This window comes from Rhinopithecus roxellana, chromosome 5 (assembly GCF_007565055.1).
Source record: "Rhinopithecus roxellana isolate Shanxi Qingling chromosome 5, ASM756505v1, whole genome shotgun sequence".
Lineage (NCBI taxonomy): Eukaryota > Metazoa > Chordata > Mammalia > Primates > Cercopithecidae > Rhinopithecus > Rhinopithecus roxellana.
In genome coordinates, this window is record NC_044553.1 from 66,610,058 (window position 1) to 66,627,416 (window position 17,359).

Here is a 17,359-nt window from a genome sequence, read left to right on the forward strand (position 1 = left end):
ACACTTTTATTCCTAGTTATAAAAATAGAAGTCAGACTTCTATTTTTGCCATTTTATGTTAATTATTTATCATGTTCTAACCAGGTAAAGGTGTTTCTATCATGATCAATTGTAAATAACTTTGCTGTGATAGTGTAATTAAACATAAGAAAAATTTCACATTAGACAAACAGATATCTAATGAGAGAAAAAAGGTGATCAGTCATCTTCTGAGCTAATCATTTTGTGAATGTATTTTGAACTGCATTTTTAAATTAACAACCTGAAACCATAAGAAACTAGAGGACCTGTTTAATTGCTGAAATAATGATTTTGGCACATAGTTGCTAAGCATTGCATATGAACAACAAAAATGGTAGAAGCTTTGGTAGCTCTTTCTGTCGTTTCTGGCTGTTGCTGGCTCATCCTCTCCCCATACCCTTTGCTGTCTGTAGAGAGACAGCAGGTGCCATGCTTCTGCTCTGACTCTGGAACCAGACTGCCCAAGTTGAAATCCCAATGCTGCTATTTACCAGCTTGAGCACCTATACCACCGCTCTGTGCCTCAGTTCCCCCATCTGTAAAATGATAACTTCATAGGGTTGTCACATGCATTTAAGGAAAGTACCTGGAAGAATGCCAGATGTATCACAAGCACTTACTAAGTGTTAGCTGTTGTTATCACTGTTACTACTAGGCAGACTTCTTGGTGGTTTGGTAATGCTGCTCTGTATAGTCGGATATTATTTCTGGGACATCTATGGGTGTAGTCTTGATTGTTGTGACCATTTGCAATGTGTTATGTAGAATCTGTCAATAAAAAAGAATACTATGAGCACTCCCTTGGGCCCAAGCACTATGTAAGCACTGTAAGGGATCCAAAGACATAGAAGACCGAATCTTTCCCTCAAGCAGTTTACAGTCTAGTTGTAGAGATGAGGCCTGTGTAGGGAAAGCTAAATAGCAATGCAAGAACTAACTATAGCTGATATACGTAAGAAGAACATATAAGCACATACAGGCTGGGCACAGTGGCTTACATCTGTAGTCCCAGCAGTTTGGGAGGCTCAGGTGGGAGGAATATGTGAGCACAGCAGTTCAAGACCAGCCTGAGCAATATAGTAAGACTCCGGCTCAACAAAAAAATTAAAAATAAAAAAAATTGAGCAGGCATGGTGTATTTGCCTGAAGTCCCAACTACTCAGAAGTCTGAAGCAGGAGGACTGCTTAAGCCCAGGAGTTCAAGGCCACAGTGAGCTATGATGGCGCCACTGCATTCCAGCCTGGCAACAGAGCAAGACCCCTGTCTCAAAAAAAAAAGAAAAAAGAAACACATATCCACTAGGCAGCATACCTAGGTAGTCTAGAGGAGAGTTGGCCTAGCAAGGTTTCACTGAGGAGGAACCAACCGTGGGCTGGAGCTGAGGAAGGATTTTCCCAGAGAAGGTGGCTGGGAGGGCATTCTGTGCTGAGGAAGAAGGAGAACAAGGAATGGCAGAGGTAAAAGCCCAGAACTAGGGCAGTCTTGGTTGTATTTAGGGGACAGCACATAACTCAGTTTGACTGAAGCACAGGGTCACTTTCTGTGGCTAGTGGAAGATGAGGGTAGACTGGCACACCATCCTCAAATTTTTAAGGACTCCATTATGCCAAGGTTTTAATTATAAACGTATTTCACTTGTTCTCTTGAAAGAATCAGGGAACAATGTATTGGCACTGCTTCAGCCTGAATATTGCATTTCGGAAGAACATATGTTAGAATCCAGGCCTGCAAGGTTTTTAGTTCTGTTCCTAGAGACATTTCTGAGCTCTTGGAAAACAATTTAGTTTCAGCCTTGGGTGAGCATGATGAGGGGGCATAATGTGAGCTGGGGCAGGTCTGCTAGAGAGGAGGGGCAGGTCGTGCCCCATGCCAGCAGAGGAAAAGGCCATAGTAACACTAGAGGCTGTAGATGTTAAAGTTCAATCTTCCAAGTGAATAAAAATATGAAGTGTTAGGAGGAAAATAATCATTGGTTAAGGTTTGCTTTTGAGAAATCATCTTGTTTGCCATTCAACTTCTAATTTCATCATGAGATATCGTGGCTGCTCAGATGATGAGGATGAACATTTGATCTCAAGACACACGTACACAGACCCACACACACATTTTTTAATCCATATCCTTTTAGACATTTTGACTATACAATTTTAACTGCAAGTTTTTTAATGATAATGCACAATCCAGTACTGGGGTTTGTGAATTGGTTTCTGATTACATTTAAAACCTTTTCCTCTTGATAAGACTAAGAATAAAGGGGCATTCATTTGTCCAATATATAGTCATCAGTCAGTACATTTAAGATGATGTCTTATTCAAAGCTTCGTCTTCTACCCAGTAATTTGAGATAACAAATTATCAAACGTATTTGCATTAACAATAACAAATATATTTTGTTAATAAAAAAGCCTTTCAAAAATATCTAGAGTGTATAAGTGACACCTTCCCCCACTGAAGTAGTTAAAGCCACTTCTGGAGCTTTTTATGTTTAGGTTGAAAAGCAGCTTTTATGAATGTTCCTTTTAGGCCCAAATTGTCTTTTAGAGGATTCTAGTATTTTTATCTCGGTTGTGAAATGTCGCTAGCCGTGAACTAATTCTGTCCACTTTTCACCATTGATACATTCAGGCTCAACATTTTTATTTCAACACTTTTTAATACGTGGCCCCAGTATTAGAGCTAGGCATTTAAAATGAAAATTCGACTTGGGGAAGGACAAGCTGTTATTGCATCCTCACGATGCCTGAGTTTCGGTTCGGTTATACACAGGCGGTAAGCGAAAATTTTTGTTTAGCTAAATCTTCCAGTCCTGTGATGAAATGTGCAAGTGGTAGGGTTATGTTAAACCCCAATTTGCATCACGATGATTCAGATTTTTTGTAATTTGTTTGTTTAGATCTTCATCATGTCTCAGTAACTGCTGCCCTTCCTCAGCTCACAGAAAACGCCGGGCTTGAGGCCATGTTGTAGATCGGGCCCTGACACAGCACCTGGCTTGGGGCAGGTCCCACGTGCGTGCTAGGCAATAACCATTGCTGAATGTCTTCGCTTGGATTGGATCTGAGTATGGCAAAACACAGTCAAAGCAGACATCGACACTTACCAAATACAACACGTGGGCAGCTTTAATCAGAGACCACTTGCACATACAATTCTACAGGGAGGCCAGTCACTATTGAACAAAAACGTAGCTCAGGAAATCTGAATGTCTGTGATTTATTGCTGCCACATGTATGAGTGTAGGGCTGGACCAGCTAACTTTCGTGAATGAGGCTGCCTACCCTTTCTAAAGAACAACTTTTTTTCCTCATATGCTTCTTTGAGCACTTTTATTTCTGCCCCCCACCCAACTTTAATTTTATAATTTCATCTGCTTGATTTTAATACATGCGTGACCTTTGTTTACCCCTCAGTAAAATGAAGTTATCCTCTTTTTCTCCCCCAGCCAGATAGTTAACTTTTGCGCCACGTTGATCCAAAGATATTTCTTCCGTCTCACCCCCATGCTTCTGAACATTCTCAACAGGAAGTTGCCAAAATAAATAAAATTGTAACATAGTACATGCTTTCACATAGAAGATTCTCCGCTGTTCTTATGTCCATTCTTCTTAGTCTCAGACATAAAATGGAAGGTAGACATACACCCACCTCAGCAGTCCCCCAAGTTCCCAATTTTTAGTTGTATTGCAAAATACAATAATTTGGGCAGGCAGATGAGCATTCATAATAAATCACAGAGTTATGAAGAAATCTTGGTTGTCAAAAGCAAGTGTGTAGCCGTTCCAAAGCGTCTGCCATTAGAATTCAGCAAGGCAGCTGTCAGCTGTTTTCTTGTAATTAAACAGCCAATGAGCAGCTAATTAAGACATATGTGTATACAGAAGTGGAAGTGGGTATGTTAATGAACTGTAGGAATCAATTCATTAAGTGAAAATTGTCAAAAGACCAAACATCAGATGAGCATTTCAGCCTGTGTTTCACTGAGAAGGAGCCCCACGCAGGAGGGGACAACTCAGAATCAACCCCCGTTCACCTTCCCAGCCATACCTACAGGGCAGCGTCCAACCAGTCCATACTCTTAGACAAAACTATTAAAAACTCCAGTAGGAAGTGTCAGGCATATTTCCAGGCTTTTAAAATATCTCTAACAAATGAGTACTTTCCTACCTGTATGGAAACCTGGTATTTGATACCCTATAAAATGCCGTCTCCCTCATCTGAACCGTTGTAGGGAACTTGGGCTACTGAAATGAAAAGTGGGTTTTTGCTTGTTTGTTTTGTTGTTCATCTTTTGTTGTTGTTGTTGTTGTTGTTATTCAGTCAGCCCTACATGTTTGTCTTGGTGCTTTTTAGGTGGGATATTAAGAAGTCTATGGCCTTTGGAATAAGATGCACCTAGGATTCGGGAATTCAAATCCTGGGCCCTCCCCTCACCTGCTCTGTGACTTTGGGCATATGGCTTAACCTCTCTTAACATAACTTTCTCCTTTGTAAAGCAGAGATACATATCCCTACTTTGCAGTTGTAGGTTGCTGTGGATTCCAAATAATGATGGCAAAGTGTCCGACATGGTGCCTAGTGGGGAGCAGGTGCTCATCATATCGTCACCACTGTTTTATCACTGTTTTTACCACCATTTTTTCCTCTAGTTGTTCATTCAACAAGTATGTGTTGACTTCTCTAAGTATTGGGTTAGCTACTGGAAACAAAGAAACAAGGCAGTCAGTCCCTGGAAAAGGTAGACAATAATACAACAAGGTAAGGGCGAGGAGGGGGATAAATACAGGACTCTTAAGGGTACACATGGGAGGGGCCCCTCAACCAGCTTTGGGAGGGCCAAGGTCAGAGAAGGTTCCCAGATCAAGTGAATGTCTTCTCAGTGAATCCTGAAGGGAAGGAGAGAGTTTCTTTGGGGAACTGTGAACATAGCAGTTTAAGCTCGGTCATTGTATGACTTTGAGAAGAGCTGCCTGGACATGTGGTCATTGCCTGGTCATCAGCAGGGAGCCATTAAGGGCTCATAAGCAGAGAAGTGACTTGATGAGTGTGAGGTTTTAGGAAGGTATCTTTAGTAACTGTGAAATGGATTGGAGGGAATGAGAATGGAAGCAGGGGTCCCAATTAGGAGGCTGTATAATAACCAACTCAAGAAGCAAAAGACATGGAAACTTAAGAAAACTGCAATAAAGATGGAGACAAGTAGATGGATCTGAGAAACAGGAAGGTGCCAAGAAGCAGGCTAATTTGGTAACACTTGGATATAGGTGGGGAGGAGGAGGCAGAGATTCAGTGAAGCCCATCTTTCTGCCTTGAGTAACTGAGGGAAAGATAATGCCTGTCACTGAGCAAGAAAACACTGGAGAGGATAGCTGGGAAACAGGCTGTGGGTCAAGATATATTCTCTTCTAGGTCGGGTGCAATGGCTCATGCCTATAGTCCCAGCACTGTGGGAGGCCTAGGCAGGAGGATCACTTAAAGCCAGGAGTTTAAGACCAGTCTGGGCAACAAAGCGAGACCGTGTCTCCTCTACAAAAAATTTAGAAATTAGCTAGGCACGATAGCATACACCTGTGGTCCCAGCTACTGAGAAGGCTGAGGTGGGAGGATCACTTGAGCCCAGGAAGTCGAGGCTGCAGTGAGCCGTGATAGCCCCATTGTACTCCAGCCTGAGTGACAGAGACCCTGTCTCTAAATATATATATTCTGTCCTGTCTCTAAATATATATATTCTGTTCCAGAAAGAAAAAAAAAAAAAAAACTCAGCTAAAGTGTTTAGAACTTATGTAGGTAAGGGGAAAGTCAGTGGGGGCTCTAGAAGGCCAAACCACAACTTTGGGTGAATGCCTATCCAAAGTCAGGGGATGCATTCAAACAACATGACGGGGAGCTGGTGACACAGCGAGGATGAGGCTCAGGCCAGCCACATGCTGGTAAGCTGTGAACAACTGGCTCTCAGGAAAGCAAAAAGTATCTATCTGTATGTAGATAACTTTGGTATCTATCTCACTGATATAATTTCACATAATTTTCAAACAATAATAAAAATACAATATTCTTTATTTTAAATTTCATATAGACAAATAATTCTCACTGAATGCTCTCATGATTTTTGCTGAACTCTTACCTCTATCCCCATGGTTACAGTTGAGGAAAGACTAGTTCCAACATGAATGTTGTTGATATTTTGTTTACATTAATGAATGAGAGAGTGAAACAACAAAGATATTTTGGAACTTCATTCATTTGCCAATGATGACATGAATAACCTTGCTGACTCAGTTAATCGTTTACAAATACTAGAAGAATATTTCTCCCACTTTTGTTACTCACAGTGGGATCACTAGATATGAGGTACTGTTAAGTTTAATCTGCATTATTGTAATTTTCATCAGTTTTTTCTGTTTGTTTGTTTTGAGACAGAGTCTCACCCTGTTGCCCAGGCTGGAGTGCAGTGGTGTGATCTCAGCTCACTGCAACCTCTGCCTCCTGAATTCAAGCAATTCTCCTGCCTCAGCCTCCTGAGTAGCTGGGATTACAGGCACCTGCCACCAAGTCCGGCTAATTTTTGTATTTTTAGTAGAGACAGGCTTTCACCATGTTGGTCAGGCTGGTCTGGAACTCTTGACCTCATGATCCGCCCACCTTGGCCTCCCAAAGTGCTGGGATTACAGATGTGAGCCACCACACCCAGTCTTTTTTGTTTTGTTTTGTTTTTGTTTTTTTAAGAGACAGGGTCTCACTCTGTTGCCCATGCCAGAATGCAGTGATACAATCTTAGCTTAATGTACCCTCAAACTCCTGGGATCCAACAATCTTCCCACCTCACCTTCCCAAGTAGCTGGGACTATAAACACATGCCACTACACCTGGCTAATTGTTTTATTTCCTGTAGAGACAGGGTCTGTGTTGCCCAGGCTGGTCTCAAACACTCAGCCTCAAGTGATCCTCCTGCCTCAGCCTCCCAAAGTATTCGGATTACAGGCATGAGCCACTACATTGGGCCATCACTGTTTAAATCTAGACAATAAGCAAAATAATAAACCCTGATTTGTAGCATTTGCCAATTTCTGTGGTGTAAATAATCCCACCAATGGCCATTTTCAAGCCACCCGACCTGCTCTTTCACAGAATGCAGAGTAGGGAAGGGATGCACAGCAGCACAGCATGGTATAGTATTTCCACCTTCAGATACAAGGATAATTGATGTAGATAACCTGAAGAACACTGATAATAGTAAAATAATCATTAAAAAGTAGTTAATTTTTTTATGTCAGGAATGTGTCAGTTAATGTGTAATAACATTTAATAACTAGCCTTAACAACAAAATTCCTGAAATTTTAGCACTCAGCTCTTGCAACTGGTATGAGGCTTCTCCTGAACACCATGGCCTCCATCCCAGTTTGCAAGCTCCCATCTAGTGGGGTCAGTGAAAAATTCATAGTGTGCAGTCATTTTTTCTTAAAGAAAAAGTATTAGGGAATAGAATTTCCAGAGAAGGTAAGGCACGTATCAGAAAGAAAAGTCAGCACAAGGCGTTTTGAAAAGCTAGGTGAAATAAGGGAGGAAACACTGGAGAGATGTCTTTGAGACAGTAGGAATTGAAACAAAAGGTGGATATGCAGGGACTCTGTGTCAGGAAATCAAGAATGTGTGACACTGTTTTGTTTGTCCCACACTGAAGAAGATACACTTAAGTGAGAGGGCACTGGACTTAAAATGAGGACAAGAGATTGAGTCCCAGCACTGACCCTTACCAGCCATAGGACCCTGGACAAGTCATTTAACATTCTAAGCTTCATTTTTGTTTTTGGCAAATCAGAAAACTAGAATCAATCTCTGGTTCTTAACAAGAGGAAGTCAAAGTCTTCAGCGAGCTTTTTAAAAAATATGTACTATAAAAATGACAATTTTGGCCGGGTGTGGTGGCTCACGCCTGTAAATCCCAGCACTTTGGGAGGCCAAGGCAGGCAAATCACAGGGTCAAGAGATTGAGACCATCCTGGCCAACATGGTGAAACCCTGTCTCTACTAAAAATACAAAAATTAGCTCAGTGTGGTGGTGCGCACCTGTAGTCCCAGCTACTCGGGAGGCTGAGGCAGAAGAATCACTTGAACCCGGGAGGCAGAGGTTGCAGTGACCCGAGGTCGCACCACTGCACTCCAGCCTGGCAACAGAGCAAGACTCTGTCTCAAAAAAAAAAAAAAAAAAAAAAAAAAAAAGACAATTTTTTTCTTTTTTGATCTATAAAAATGGCAATTTCTTATTGTTCAAACTACTATGTACGCCTGGACCACATCCCCAAGGGTTCTAGTTTGATAAATCTAAGGTGTATCTTTTAAAAACTCTGTGGGTGTTTCTGATGTATCACCCATATGTAAACTACTGTACGTGATAATCTCTTAACTTCTTTCAGCGCCCAAGGCCTGTTTGTTTTATTCTAATTTTCTATTTGCAATAGCTGCGTGTTAATATGCTGCCACTAGGTGGTGGTAGTGCGCCAACAGTCACACTAAGCATATACTACCTGAAATGTGTTATGGTGGCTTTCTGACTCAAGCCCACCATGTTTGTAAATGCACATCTCCATGTATTTTAATATCCATAGAAAGTGAACTTTTACGACAGCCAAGTAATTTGTTAGCTTATGTTTTAGAAATAACAAAATTGCCAAATTATGTATTTGATATCTTTCCCAGCTAACTCACAACTTCAGCACTTTTTTTTAACACCTCCTCAGTTCCACCCAAAACTTCATGCCCTAGCTTTGTGCTTCCCCTGCTCTCTGTATGACCTCCAAGCCCTGGAATTCATCTTTCAGCTCACTCACTTCCTAATTCTTTTGCAGAATTTCTCCCCAATCAGACAAAATCTCTCTCTGTACTTAGAAGTACTTGAGGTAGGAAGGTACCTACCACACTTCCTACTTTTCTTCTTCTTCCTCTCTTCTAATCTTTCTTCCTCTTGTGTGTTATTTAACTCTTAGTATTTTATCTGTTTAATTTCCAAACCCTTAATCCTCTGAGAACCACCCCCACAAGGAATACTGAAAAGAAGAGGTTTTTAAAAGAAAAATCAGCAGCAACCCAAACCCTCATTGTTCCTGAAATGCAAAGTTCAGTATTCGTCTGAGTCACGGAGGTTTACTTACCCTGTTTCTCCCTTCTCAGCTCTCACCTTATAACCCCACTTCACCTCTCACGTCTGATATTTGATAGTTCTCCTTGTGGGCATGACTGTTGACTTAATCCAAAAGAAAGATCTCCTTTCTGGTTCTTAGCTATGCCACTCCCAGAACTTTTCAGCAGGCATTTGCTCAGCTGACTTACTTGAGGTATAAATGATGCTGTAAAGAATAAGGCATGTCTGCTTGCGTGCCTGCTTTCCCCATATCCTCAAACTGAGACTTCCAAATAAGGGTAATCCTTTTCCAAGCAAATAGTGTGGAAGCTGGACATTGGTTCCAGCCACAGTGCCACTGCTCAAAGCACATACGGAATGCTTCATGAGTTTGCCTTGCAATTTATGGCATAATTACACACACATCTTTAATGATAGTTATTCGGTGCCCTTGCAGTAAGTTTCATTGTTTGTTTGTTTGTTTGTTTGTTTGTTTAAAAGAGCTAAAGTGATTTAGAAATAAGTAAGGTGAAGTAAATGGGGCAGAATACTTCTGGTCAGAAATGAGGAAAAATGATGGACTCATGAGACTGATTTTCTTATGTGACTCCTAATCCAGATAAGGAGACAACTGCAGAAAGAGATTTTGTAAAATGTCTAGGCGGTAGGAAGCTGGGTCAGCTAAAGGTGCTAATGTGAGGGAAAACACTAATTTCAGAGTAGATCGCTCTTGCTACTTTACTTTGTATAACTTGTTTTTTACACTACCTAATTTAATGGTTGCCCTGTATGAGAACAACTAAGGAGGAATTCTTTTGACACACAAGAGAAGCAGAAAAACAAAACAAGATGACAGTGTAAGTTCTGGAGTTAAACTATGTGAAGTCACATCCTGGCTTTACCCCATGCTAGAGCGGGGACTCTGAGCAAGTCACTACGCCTCTCTAAGCCTCCGTTTTTTTCAGCCTTAAACCAGGGAAATGATAGCATTTGCCCAATATTGCCCTTGTCAGAAGTAAATGTCACAATCTGCATAAAGCATAGAGTGCCTAGTACGAAGTCAGTGCTGTTTCAATGGTACTTGGGATGTTTTAATCAGGTATCGTAAGACACACATATGGAGATGACTGTCACGAAGGAAGAAGTTTGTTACACAGTAGTCCCCCTTAGCCTCAGGGGGATGCCTGAAACTGTGAACCTTTTAGATACTATTTGTTCTCATACATCCAGACTTGTGATAAAGTTGAACTTATAAATTAGGCATGATGAGAGATTAACAACAATAACAACATAGAACAATTATAAAAATATACTGTAATACAAGTTATGTGAACATGGTCTTTCTTTGCATCTCTTCTCTTTCTCTCTCAAAATATCTTAATATTCTTTTACTGCAACTGACGCACGTAACTGAAACGAGGAAAGCAAAACAGCGATTAAGGAGGGACTGCTGGACTCACAAATCCCTAGAGACAGGGCCCATGCCACGCCATACAGGGGACACACGGGGAAGCGCCAGGGTCTGTGAAGGGGACAGGGATGTGGAGAAACTGCCAAGAGCCCCCACTGTTCTCCACAGGAAGGAAGGCGCAGCAGGATGAGCAGGTTTAGGATAAGTGGCTAGTTTGAATCATTACAGATGGCGCTAGGGGGTAGGGGCTGTCCCTAATTGACTGGTACCTGACCCTGGTGTGACCGGGGCAGGGGAATCATGGCTAGAAGCGTAAGGGCCTGATGAAGAAGGTGTCCTGGATATGGGCTCTGGGCCGCTTGGTTTTGTGTGAGAGGTGGTTGACAGCAGGTTGTTTGCTGTATGTAGGAGTTTTCCAGGCCTGAAAGGGCAGTCCCTCCAGTGTCTGCAAAGCCCTAAGATGTCTGCATCCAAAATACAGAATAAAAAGATATGGTTTTATACAAGTACTCATTAAGACTGATAATCTGTCATCATTATCCTCATGCCCTTAACAGCAGAGCTAACTGATGATTAATATATGGTTTCTGCGTTAACAGTCTTGGACTTTATTAATGGTGGGTGGAAGTTAACTTAATATGTGTATGCAAACTAAAAAGTGGCATCCTTTTCACTAATGACCCAACCATTATTCAAGAGCTGTGTCTAGTTCGGGATTTCAGACTTTTGAAAGAAATGAAGAAATAATACCAGATACAGGGGCTCGCACTTGTAATCCCAGCTACTTGGGGAGCCAAGGTGGGAGGACCACTTGAGCCTAGGAGTTCGAGACCAGCCTGAACAACATAGCAAAACCCTGTCTCAGTTTTAAAAAAGAAAACAAGAAGTAGTAGTGAAGAAATTGGAGAGGATTCTGAGAAGAAATATGCAAGGTGGAAAAGAGCCTAGAAAGAAAAGTGACAGATGCCGGGATCTGGTCTTCAGAAGAAATATCTAGGAAACAGCATGGTAGCCCTCAAGTACTAGCTCCACTTAAAGATAAAAAAAAGATCATTCGACATTCCCCATATTTGGTGATCATAGAAGAAACGGTAACAGGCTTAATGTGAAGCAAACAAAATTCAACTTCAGCTAAAAGAAAAGCAAATAAATTCCTGATTTTAGGCATCCACAGCGATGCCTTTACACAAGGGTATGAAGGTAAGAGTCTCAAGAAGGAGATAAACACCTTTCAGCTTGGACAGAGATTATGTGTCTCAGAGGAAAATGAATACCTACACAGCTGACCTCTTGGTATCTCTTTCTAAGGATTATCTGCCTCTGTGACCATTTATATTTTCTTGAATTCTCTCTAGTAAGCCCCAAAGAAAGCTTTACTTCTTCTTCCTTTTCACAGGGGAAACACACACACACAAACAATAAAATTTTTTAAAAAAACATAGCTTTAGATATTTTTCAGAAGAGAGAGATTGCTTTACAGAAGAGGCAGGACTTGATCGAGGGTAGAGTTAAAGTACAACAGAGAGACAGTCTGAGACATGAGGCCCCCAGCCTTGCCCATGTCAAGGTTAGCAAGCAGCTTGGCTGAAAACAAGAGGAGTGAGAAGTCAGGGTCCTGCCCCGTCCCATCCCAGGTTGGATTTTCCAAAGAACTGGAAACTGAGGTCATATACATCAACTTGGTTAACAAAGGCCCCCAACCATTACAAAGGAAGGCAGGTGCACTTCTCAAGCTGCCCACATACCTTCCCACCTGCCTATTGTAGGGGAAAAAAAAGCACAGATAAACAAAAAGAAAAATAAAATCTGATTGGCCCCACCAACTAATGCCAACAATTTGGGGCATAATTTTCCAAATCTTCTTTTATAGTAAATATATGGGTGCCCTTTTCCCCCCAAAATTTGGATTATACTATGTGTAGCTCTTTAGTTGCTTTTTAAAAAATTCAATGGTATATTTTTATCACCTTTTTATATCAATATTTCTGAAATACCATTTGTAGTGGTTGCTGAATTCCATTGTATGAGTATACAATATGACTCTTTTAATTCAGTAATGTTGGACAGTTAGGATCTTTCTACATTTTGTATATTATAAATAGTACTGTGAAGAACACCCTTGTAGGAAAATCTTTGTACCATTCTTAATATTTCTTTAAGGTGTATTCCTTAAAAGGTTAGCTCAGTGGGTAGGCTTTTTAAAAATTTTTCATACAACTGCCAAATTGACCTCCAGAAAAATCGTTTGGTGGGAGAGCACCCTTATCAGTTTGCCTGCCACTCTGTTGATTCTTTAGGATTTTACCTCTCCCCACTAGTGTCGTCCTCGTTGGGGTCATCTGTCTTCACAATTAAAGCTTTGAAGATAATAATCATCTTTTGTACCCTTCATGGCTTTGCTTCATGGAAATGACTCCACTGATCTTATTTTTTTTTCTGCATACATCCCTAGTTTGCAAAACCACTGAAAGATAAATCAGCAATAAAAAGATAACAAGGTGGCTCATGCCTATAATCCCAACACTTTGGGACGCCAAGGTGGGAGAATCACTTAAGGCCAGGAGTTCAAGACAGGCCTGGACAACACAGTGAGACCCCCCCATCTTGACAAAAAAAAAGTTTATATATATATAAATATAATTAGCCAGGCATGATGGTGTGCACCTATAGTCCCAGCTACTCAGGAGGCTGAGGAAGGAGGATGGCTTGAGCCCAGGAGTCCAGCCTGAGTGACAGAGCAAGACCCTGACCCCTCCCCGAAAAAAGCCCCTGTGTGTTTGGAAATTAAGGAATATGCTTCTAAATCACATCTGGATTAAAGAAGAAACCTACTGAAAATTAGAACACATTTTTCACTGAATGAGAATGAAAAAACTACATAGTAAAGCTTTTGGGTTGCTTTTAAAACATCACTAAAAGGAAAACTTGACACTCTAAGAATAAACAGTGAAAATTAATCAGCTAAAAGTACAGTTCAGGAAGTTAGCAAAAACAAACAAACAAAAATAAAGTTATTGAGGTCAGTAGCTCCTTATACATCTTTGTATCCCCTCTCATTTCCCAAACAGCGCTTGACACATGAGAGGAACTTGATGAGCATCGGACTGGATTTATTCAATCTTTAAAGGCCACAGTTCTGAATATGTGGTATTTCTAAACTGTCAGGGATGAAGGAATATTTCCAATCTGATTGATCTGCCAAAATAATCCATCCAAGTGTTATGTAATGCTTACAATAGTAGATTCGGACTTGGGGAGTGAGAAACGCCTAAAGGGCCATGTGTTGAAGTGGGCTAGTGAAGACTACCATGGTTCACCAGGTTCACAGTGCCCTAGGTTATGGTATGGCTGCCTTTTCCTTAACTTGGAGATTCCAGGGAAGTGTTTTGTGTTTATTTTACAAAAAAATCTCTTGGAGATAAAGGCTAAAGGTAAGTCCCTTTGTATCATTCCATCAGGCACATTGCTTTTGATCATCAGAAGCCAAGAACAAGGACCTGGTCCTATGCCTTTTACGTGGGCAACTGTCTGTTGAAGTTAAAGAAAGTTTTGCATGTATAAAGGATGGAGGATTAGGCCCTGGGGATCAATTTTACTCAAGGAAAAAGAAGTGACTTTAATTTCATTAATGGTCTCCTGGATGATTCTGCTACAAGTTTAATTCTCCATTAAATATTAATGCTGCTCAGTGCTTAGCATCCTGCCTTTAGTATCATACCACTCATTCTGACACTAACCTGTTTTATATTTTATAACCGTATCACAGGGCTTTTTCAGGAGAAGTCAGCAAAGCAATGCCACCTACTCCTGTCCTCGTCAGAAGAACTGTTTGATTGATCGAACCAGTAGAAACCGCTGCCAACACTGTCGATTACAGAAATGCCTTGCCGTAGGGATGTCTCGAGATGGTGAGCTCTCACAGCTTGAGTTGTACAGTTGCACGGGGTTGTGAAAGTGCCTTCTAAAACCTGGACTCAGATCTGCCAATATCTGCCCCGCCTGTCCCCTCCTCATTATTCCACCTTATGCCCCCCCACCCCCCTTCATTATTCCACCTCATGCCCCCCATGCTCCGCTGGCAGCTTCATAGAACTCACAGCAGCTGCTTCCTCCTCATCCTCATCCTCAGAGTCAGCCAGCTGGCTGATGGGTGGGGGTGGTGTGGAGGAGAAGTGTCTCGTGGTCAGAACACCTTCAGATTTTTGATATTTCAGCCATTATAGGTGGGTCAATTGATTGACGGTAAGTGTCATCTGAGGCCTTACTAAAGATGCCTCCTCTAGGCATTTTCTCCCGCAGGAAACGTGAACCACAATTGTTACTTGCTTTACACTAGTAAGTATTGGAGGTTGGGATGAAGCCGCTTTTATGCTAACTGGATATTTTGAATCATATGCCAAAGGCAACTATTTGTACGTACAGAATGTGTGAAAATAGTGCAAAACATGGCTCAATGACAAGTAAGTGTTCTTTTAATTAAACAAAGCCACTTTAAGGAATAGAGACCATCTATCATTCAAGTACAAAACGTTTCAAGATCTTCCTGGAAAACTATCTTAAGTGCACTGAATAATCGACACCAGATTTCAAGACAGTTATGCTTATACGTGGAAACTGGGCAGAAAGCACAGCGGGTCCATTTTAAGGATTTTTCCAAATATACCAGCTGGTTCTCTTAAGAGATCCCTTTGAAGGAAAATGCCTCCTCCAATGGAATTTCAGCCTGTGGAAAAATACTTCAGAATGCGCAGCAGGCTTTCCAACATTCTGCCTTCCCCGTAATCTGATGTTCTTAGCGCCTGTAGACCTACATAGGCACGAGTTCACTTTTGTTCCTGCATATTCTAAGAGGCCACTCTGTGCACCACTACAAAAGTGAAGCTTTCGTCATTGGAAGATACAAATCACAGAACTTCCACCATATTCTCAGAAATTCCTGTGACATGCAACTCTGTAGATTTCATCTTCTGATGGTACTAAACTGACAGGTATATCTCATCCATTTGTAAGTTCAAATCACAAGTTGTGTGTGCATTTTCTCAAGAGCTGGTCCCTTTATTTCACTTACAGGATATAATTACCGTTGTTAATATTAAGACAAAAGTTAAATCATAACTGCAGAGTCACAGCAGAAAGTTTCACCTGTGGGTATTAGGCCCCTTAGGTGTCCTAGAAAATTTTTTCCAAAACATTAAGCACCTTCAGTATGCCTTCTGAAAATTTTGCATACAAGAAATAGCACAAGTTGTTATAGGCATAGAATTAATTCTGGAGGTTATGAAATTATGGTTCTGAAACTCAGAGCCCATATCAGCCTGGCTGCTGCCTGAGCAGCCCCACCCAGGTTTGTTATCTGAGTCGTGGAAACTGGAAAGTGACCAGTATTCCAGCTCACTTGTTTCCTCTGTGAACAAGGACAGTGCGTCCTCTTTGGCAAGAAAAGAATTCACCACCTGGCCACCACTGTGGGGGCCTTGGTTCCCAACTTCATGTCCATCTATCCTGCCTCCTGCCCTGGACTCTCATAACTATGATCATAGTCAAATGGATGAATGCATCCATCCCATCAGCTATAAATTTAATCACAATCTATTAGGAGAACTAAGTCCCTCCAGCAAAGGCTGAGTCTAGCTGAAAAATCAATGAGTTCATGGAAGAAGTCAGACCAGGAAATCATAGGGTTTTTTGTTTGTTTGTTTTTGTTTTCAATTATCTTGGTGTTTCACAAGAATTCATTTGATATTCTGAGTGAACTGGAAAGTTACTATAGTGATGGCTCCACTTTAAATATGGGGACACATCCCAAAGAGAAGCATTAGAAACAGAAATCTGCCCAACAAGGATTATATATTATAAGGATCTTATATTATAACACCATATTTGTCCTTTCCAAATCCTGATGCTGTGATTACTTGAGGCTGAATGGGAACAGCAGAAAGTGTTTAAAGATGGGTCCGGCTGGGTGTGGTGGCTCACACTTGTAATCCCAGCACTTTGGGAGGATGAGACTGCAGGATTGCCTGAGCCCTGGAGTTCCAGACCTCAAGCCAGGGCAACATAGTGAAAATCCACCTCTACATAAAGTGAAAAAATTAGCTGGGTGTGGTGGTGTGCACACGTGGTCCCAGCTACTTAGGAGGCTGAGGTGGGAGGATCGCTTGAACCTTAGAAGGTTGAGACTGCAGTGAGCCATGTTTACATCACTGCACTTCATCCTGGGTGACAGAGAGCAAGACTCTGTCTCTAAATAAATAAATAAATAAAAAGATGGGTCTCAGGGTTCCACAGGGGCTGCCATGACCCATGAGTGGAGGAGGGGCTTCTTGGGTCAGGTACTCTGATGTAATTCAAAGAATGAGAGAGGCCTCGTCCAGTTCATTCAGACCTCACAATGCAGCTGCAGAATTAGATTTAGCCATTTGATCAGGGAGGACTGTCGGAGCGCACAGGGCAGTGAACTGAATGGGCGCTGAGGTTTGGCTGCTCACTCCTTGATGAACCCTGTGAGTCTTTGTTTCCCTGCACCTTGGTCTGCACGTGGGAGAGAAAGAGGCAGCCTAAACCAGCTGCACAGAGGGAGAGTGAACAGCCCATTAAGTTATCAGTGGGGCCCAGTGGGTAGAGTGGGGATGTGACAGCAGGAAAACAGGTGGCATCTCTCTGGGCCTCTCCCACCTGCACCAGGTCTCTTTCTGAAATATGAGTTTCTCTGGGATGTGTGTTTGCTGTTGGGGAGCTGGAGTGAGCCTGTGTGGGTTGGAACTGTTTTCACCTCTGAATATGTCCTTATTTTGTGGTCATGCAGTTTTG

At 41.6% G+C, this 17,359-nt stretch overlaps 1 protein-coding gene and 1 long non-coding RNA gene across 4 annotated transcripts in view; one reads left to right on the forward strand and one right to left on the reverse strand.

Annotated features, from left to right (window-relative positions):
- Positions 1-17,359, forward strand: part of RORA (RAR related orphan receptor A) — a 164,657-nt gene that overhangs the window by 122,373 nt on the left and 24,925 nt on the right. For all 3 annotated transcript variants that reach the window (XM_030931486.1, XM_030931484.1, XM_030931485.1), the window contains exon 3: positions 14,316-14,457. In XM_030931486.1, the coding sequence (XP_030787346.1) occupies positions 14,445-14,457 (13 nt within the window). In that variant the 5' untranslated portion in view covers positions 14,316-14,444. The remainder of the gene's footprint in view (positions 1-14,315; positions 14,458-17,359) is intronic.
- Positions 1-17,359, reverse strand: part of LOC115897692 — a 42,972-nt gene that overhangs the window by 928 nt on the left and 24,685 nt on the right. The window contains exon 3 of the long non-coding RNA XR_004057467.1: positions 642-789. This is a non-coding gene — a long non-coding RNA (uncharacterized LOC115897692). The remainder of the gene's footprint in view (positions 1-641; positions 790-17,359) is intronic.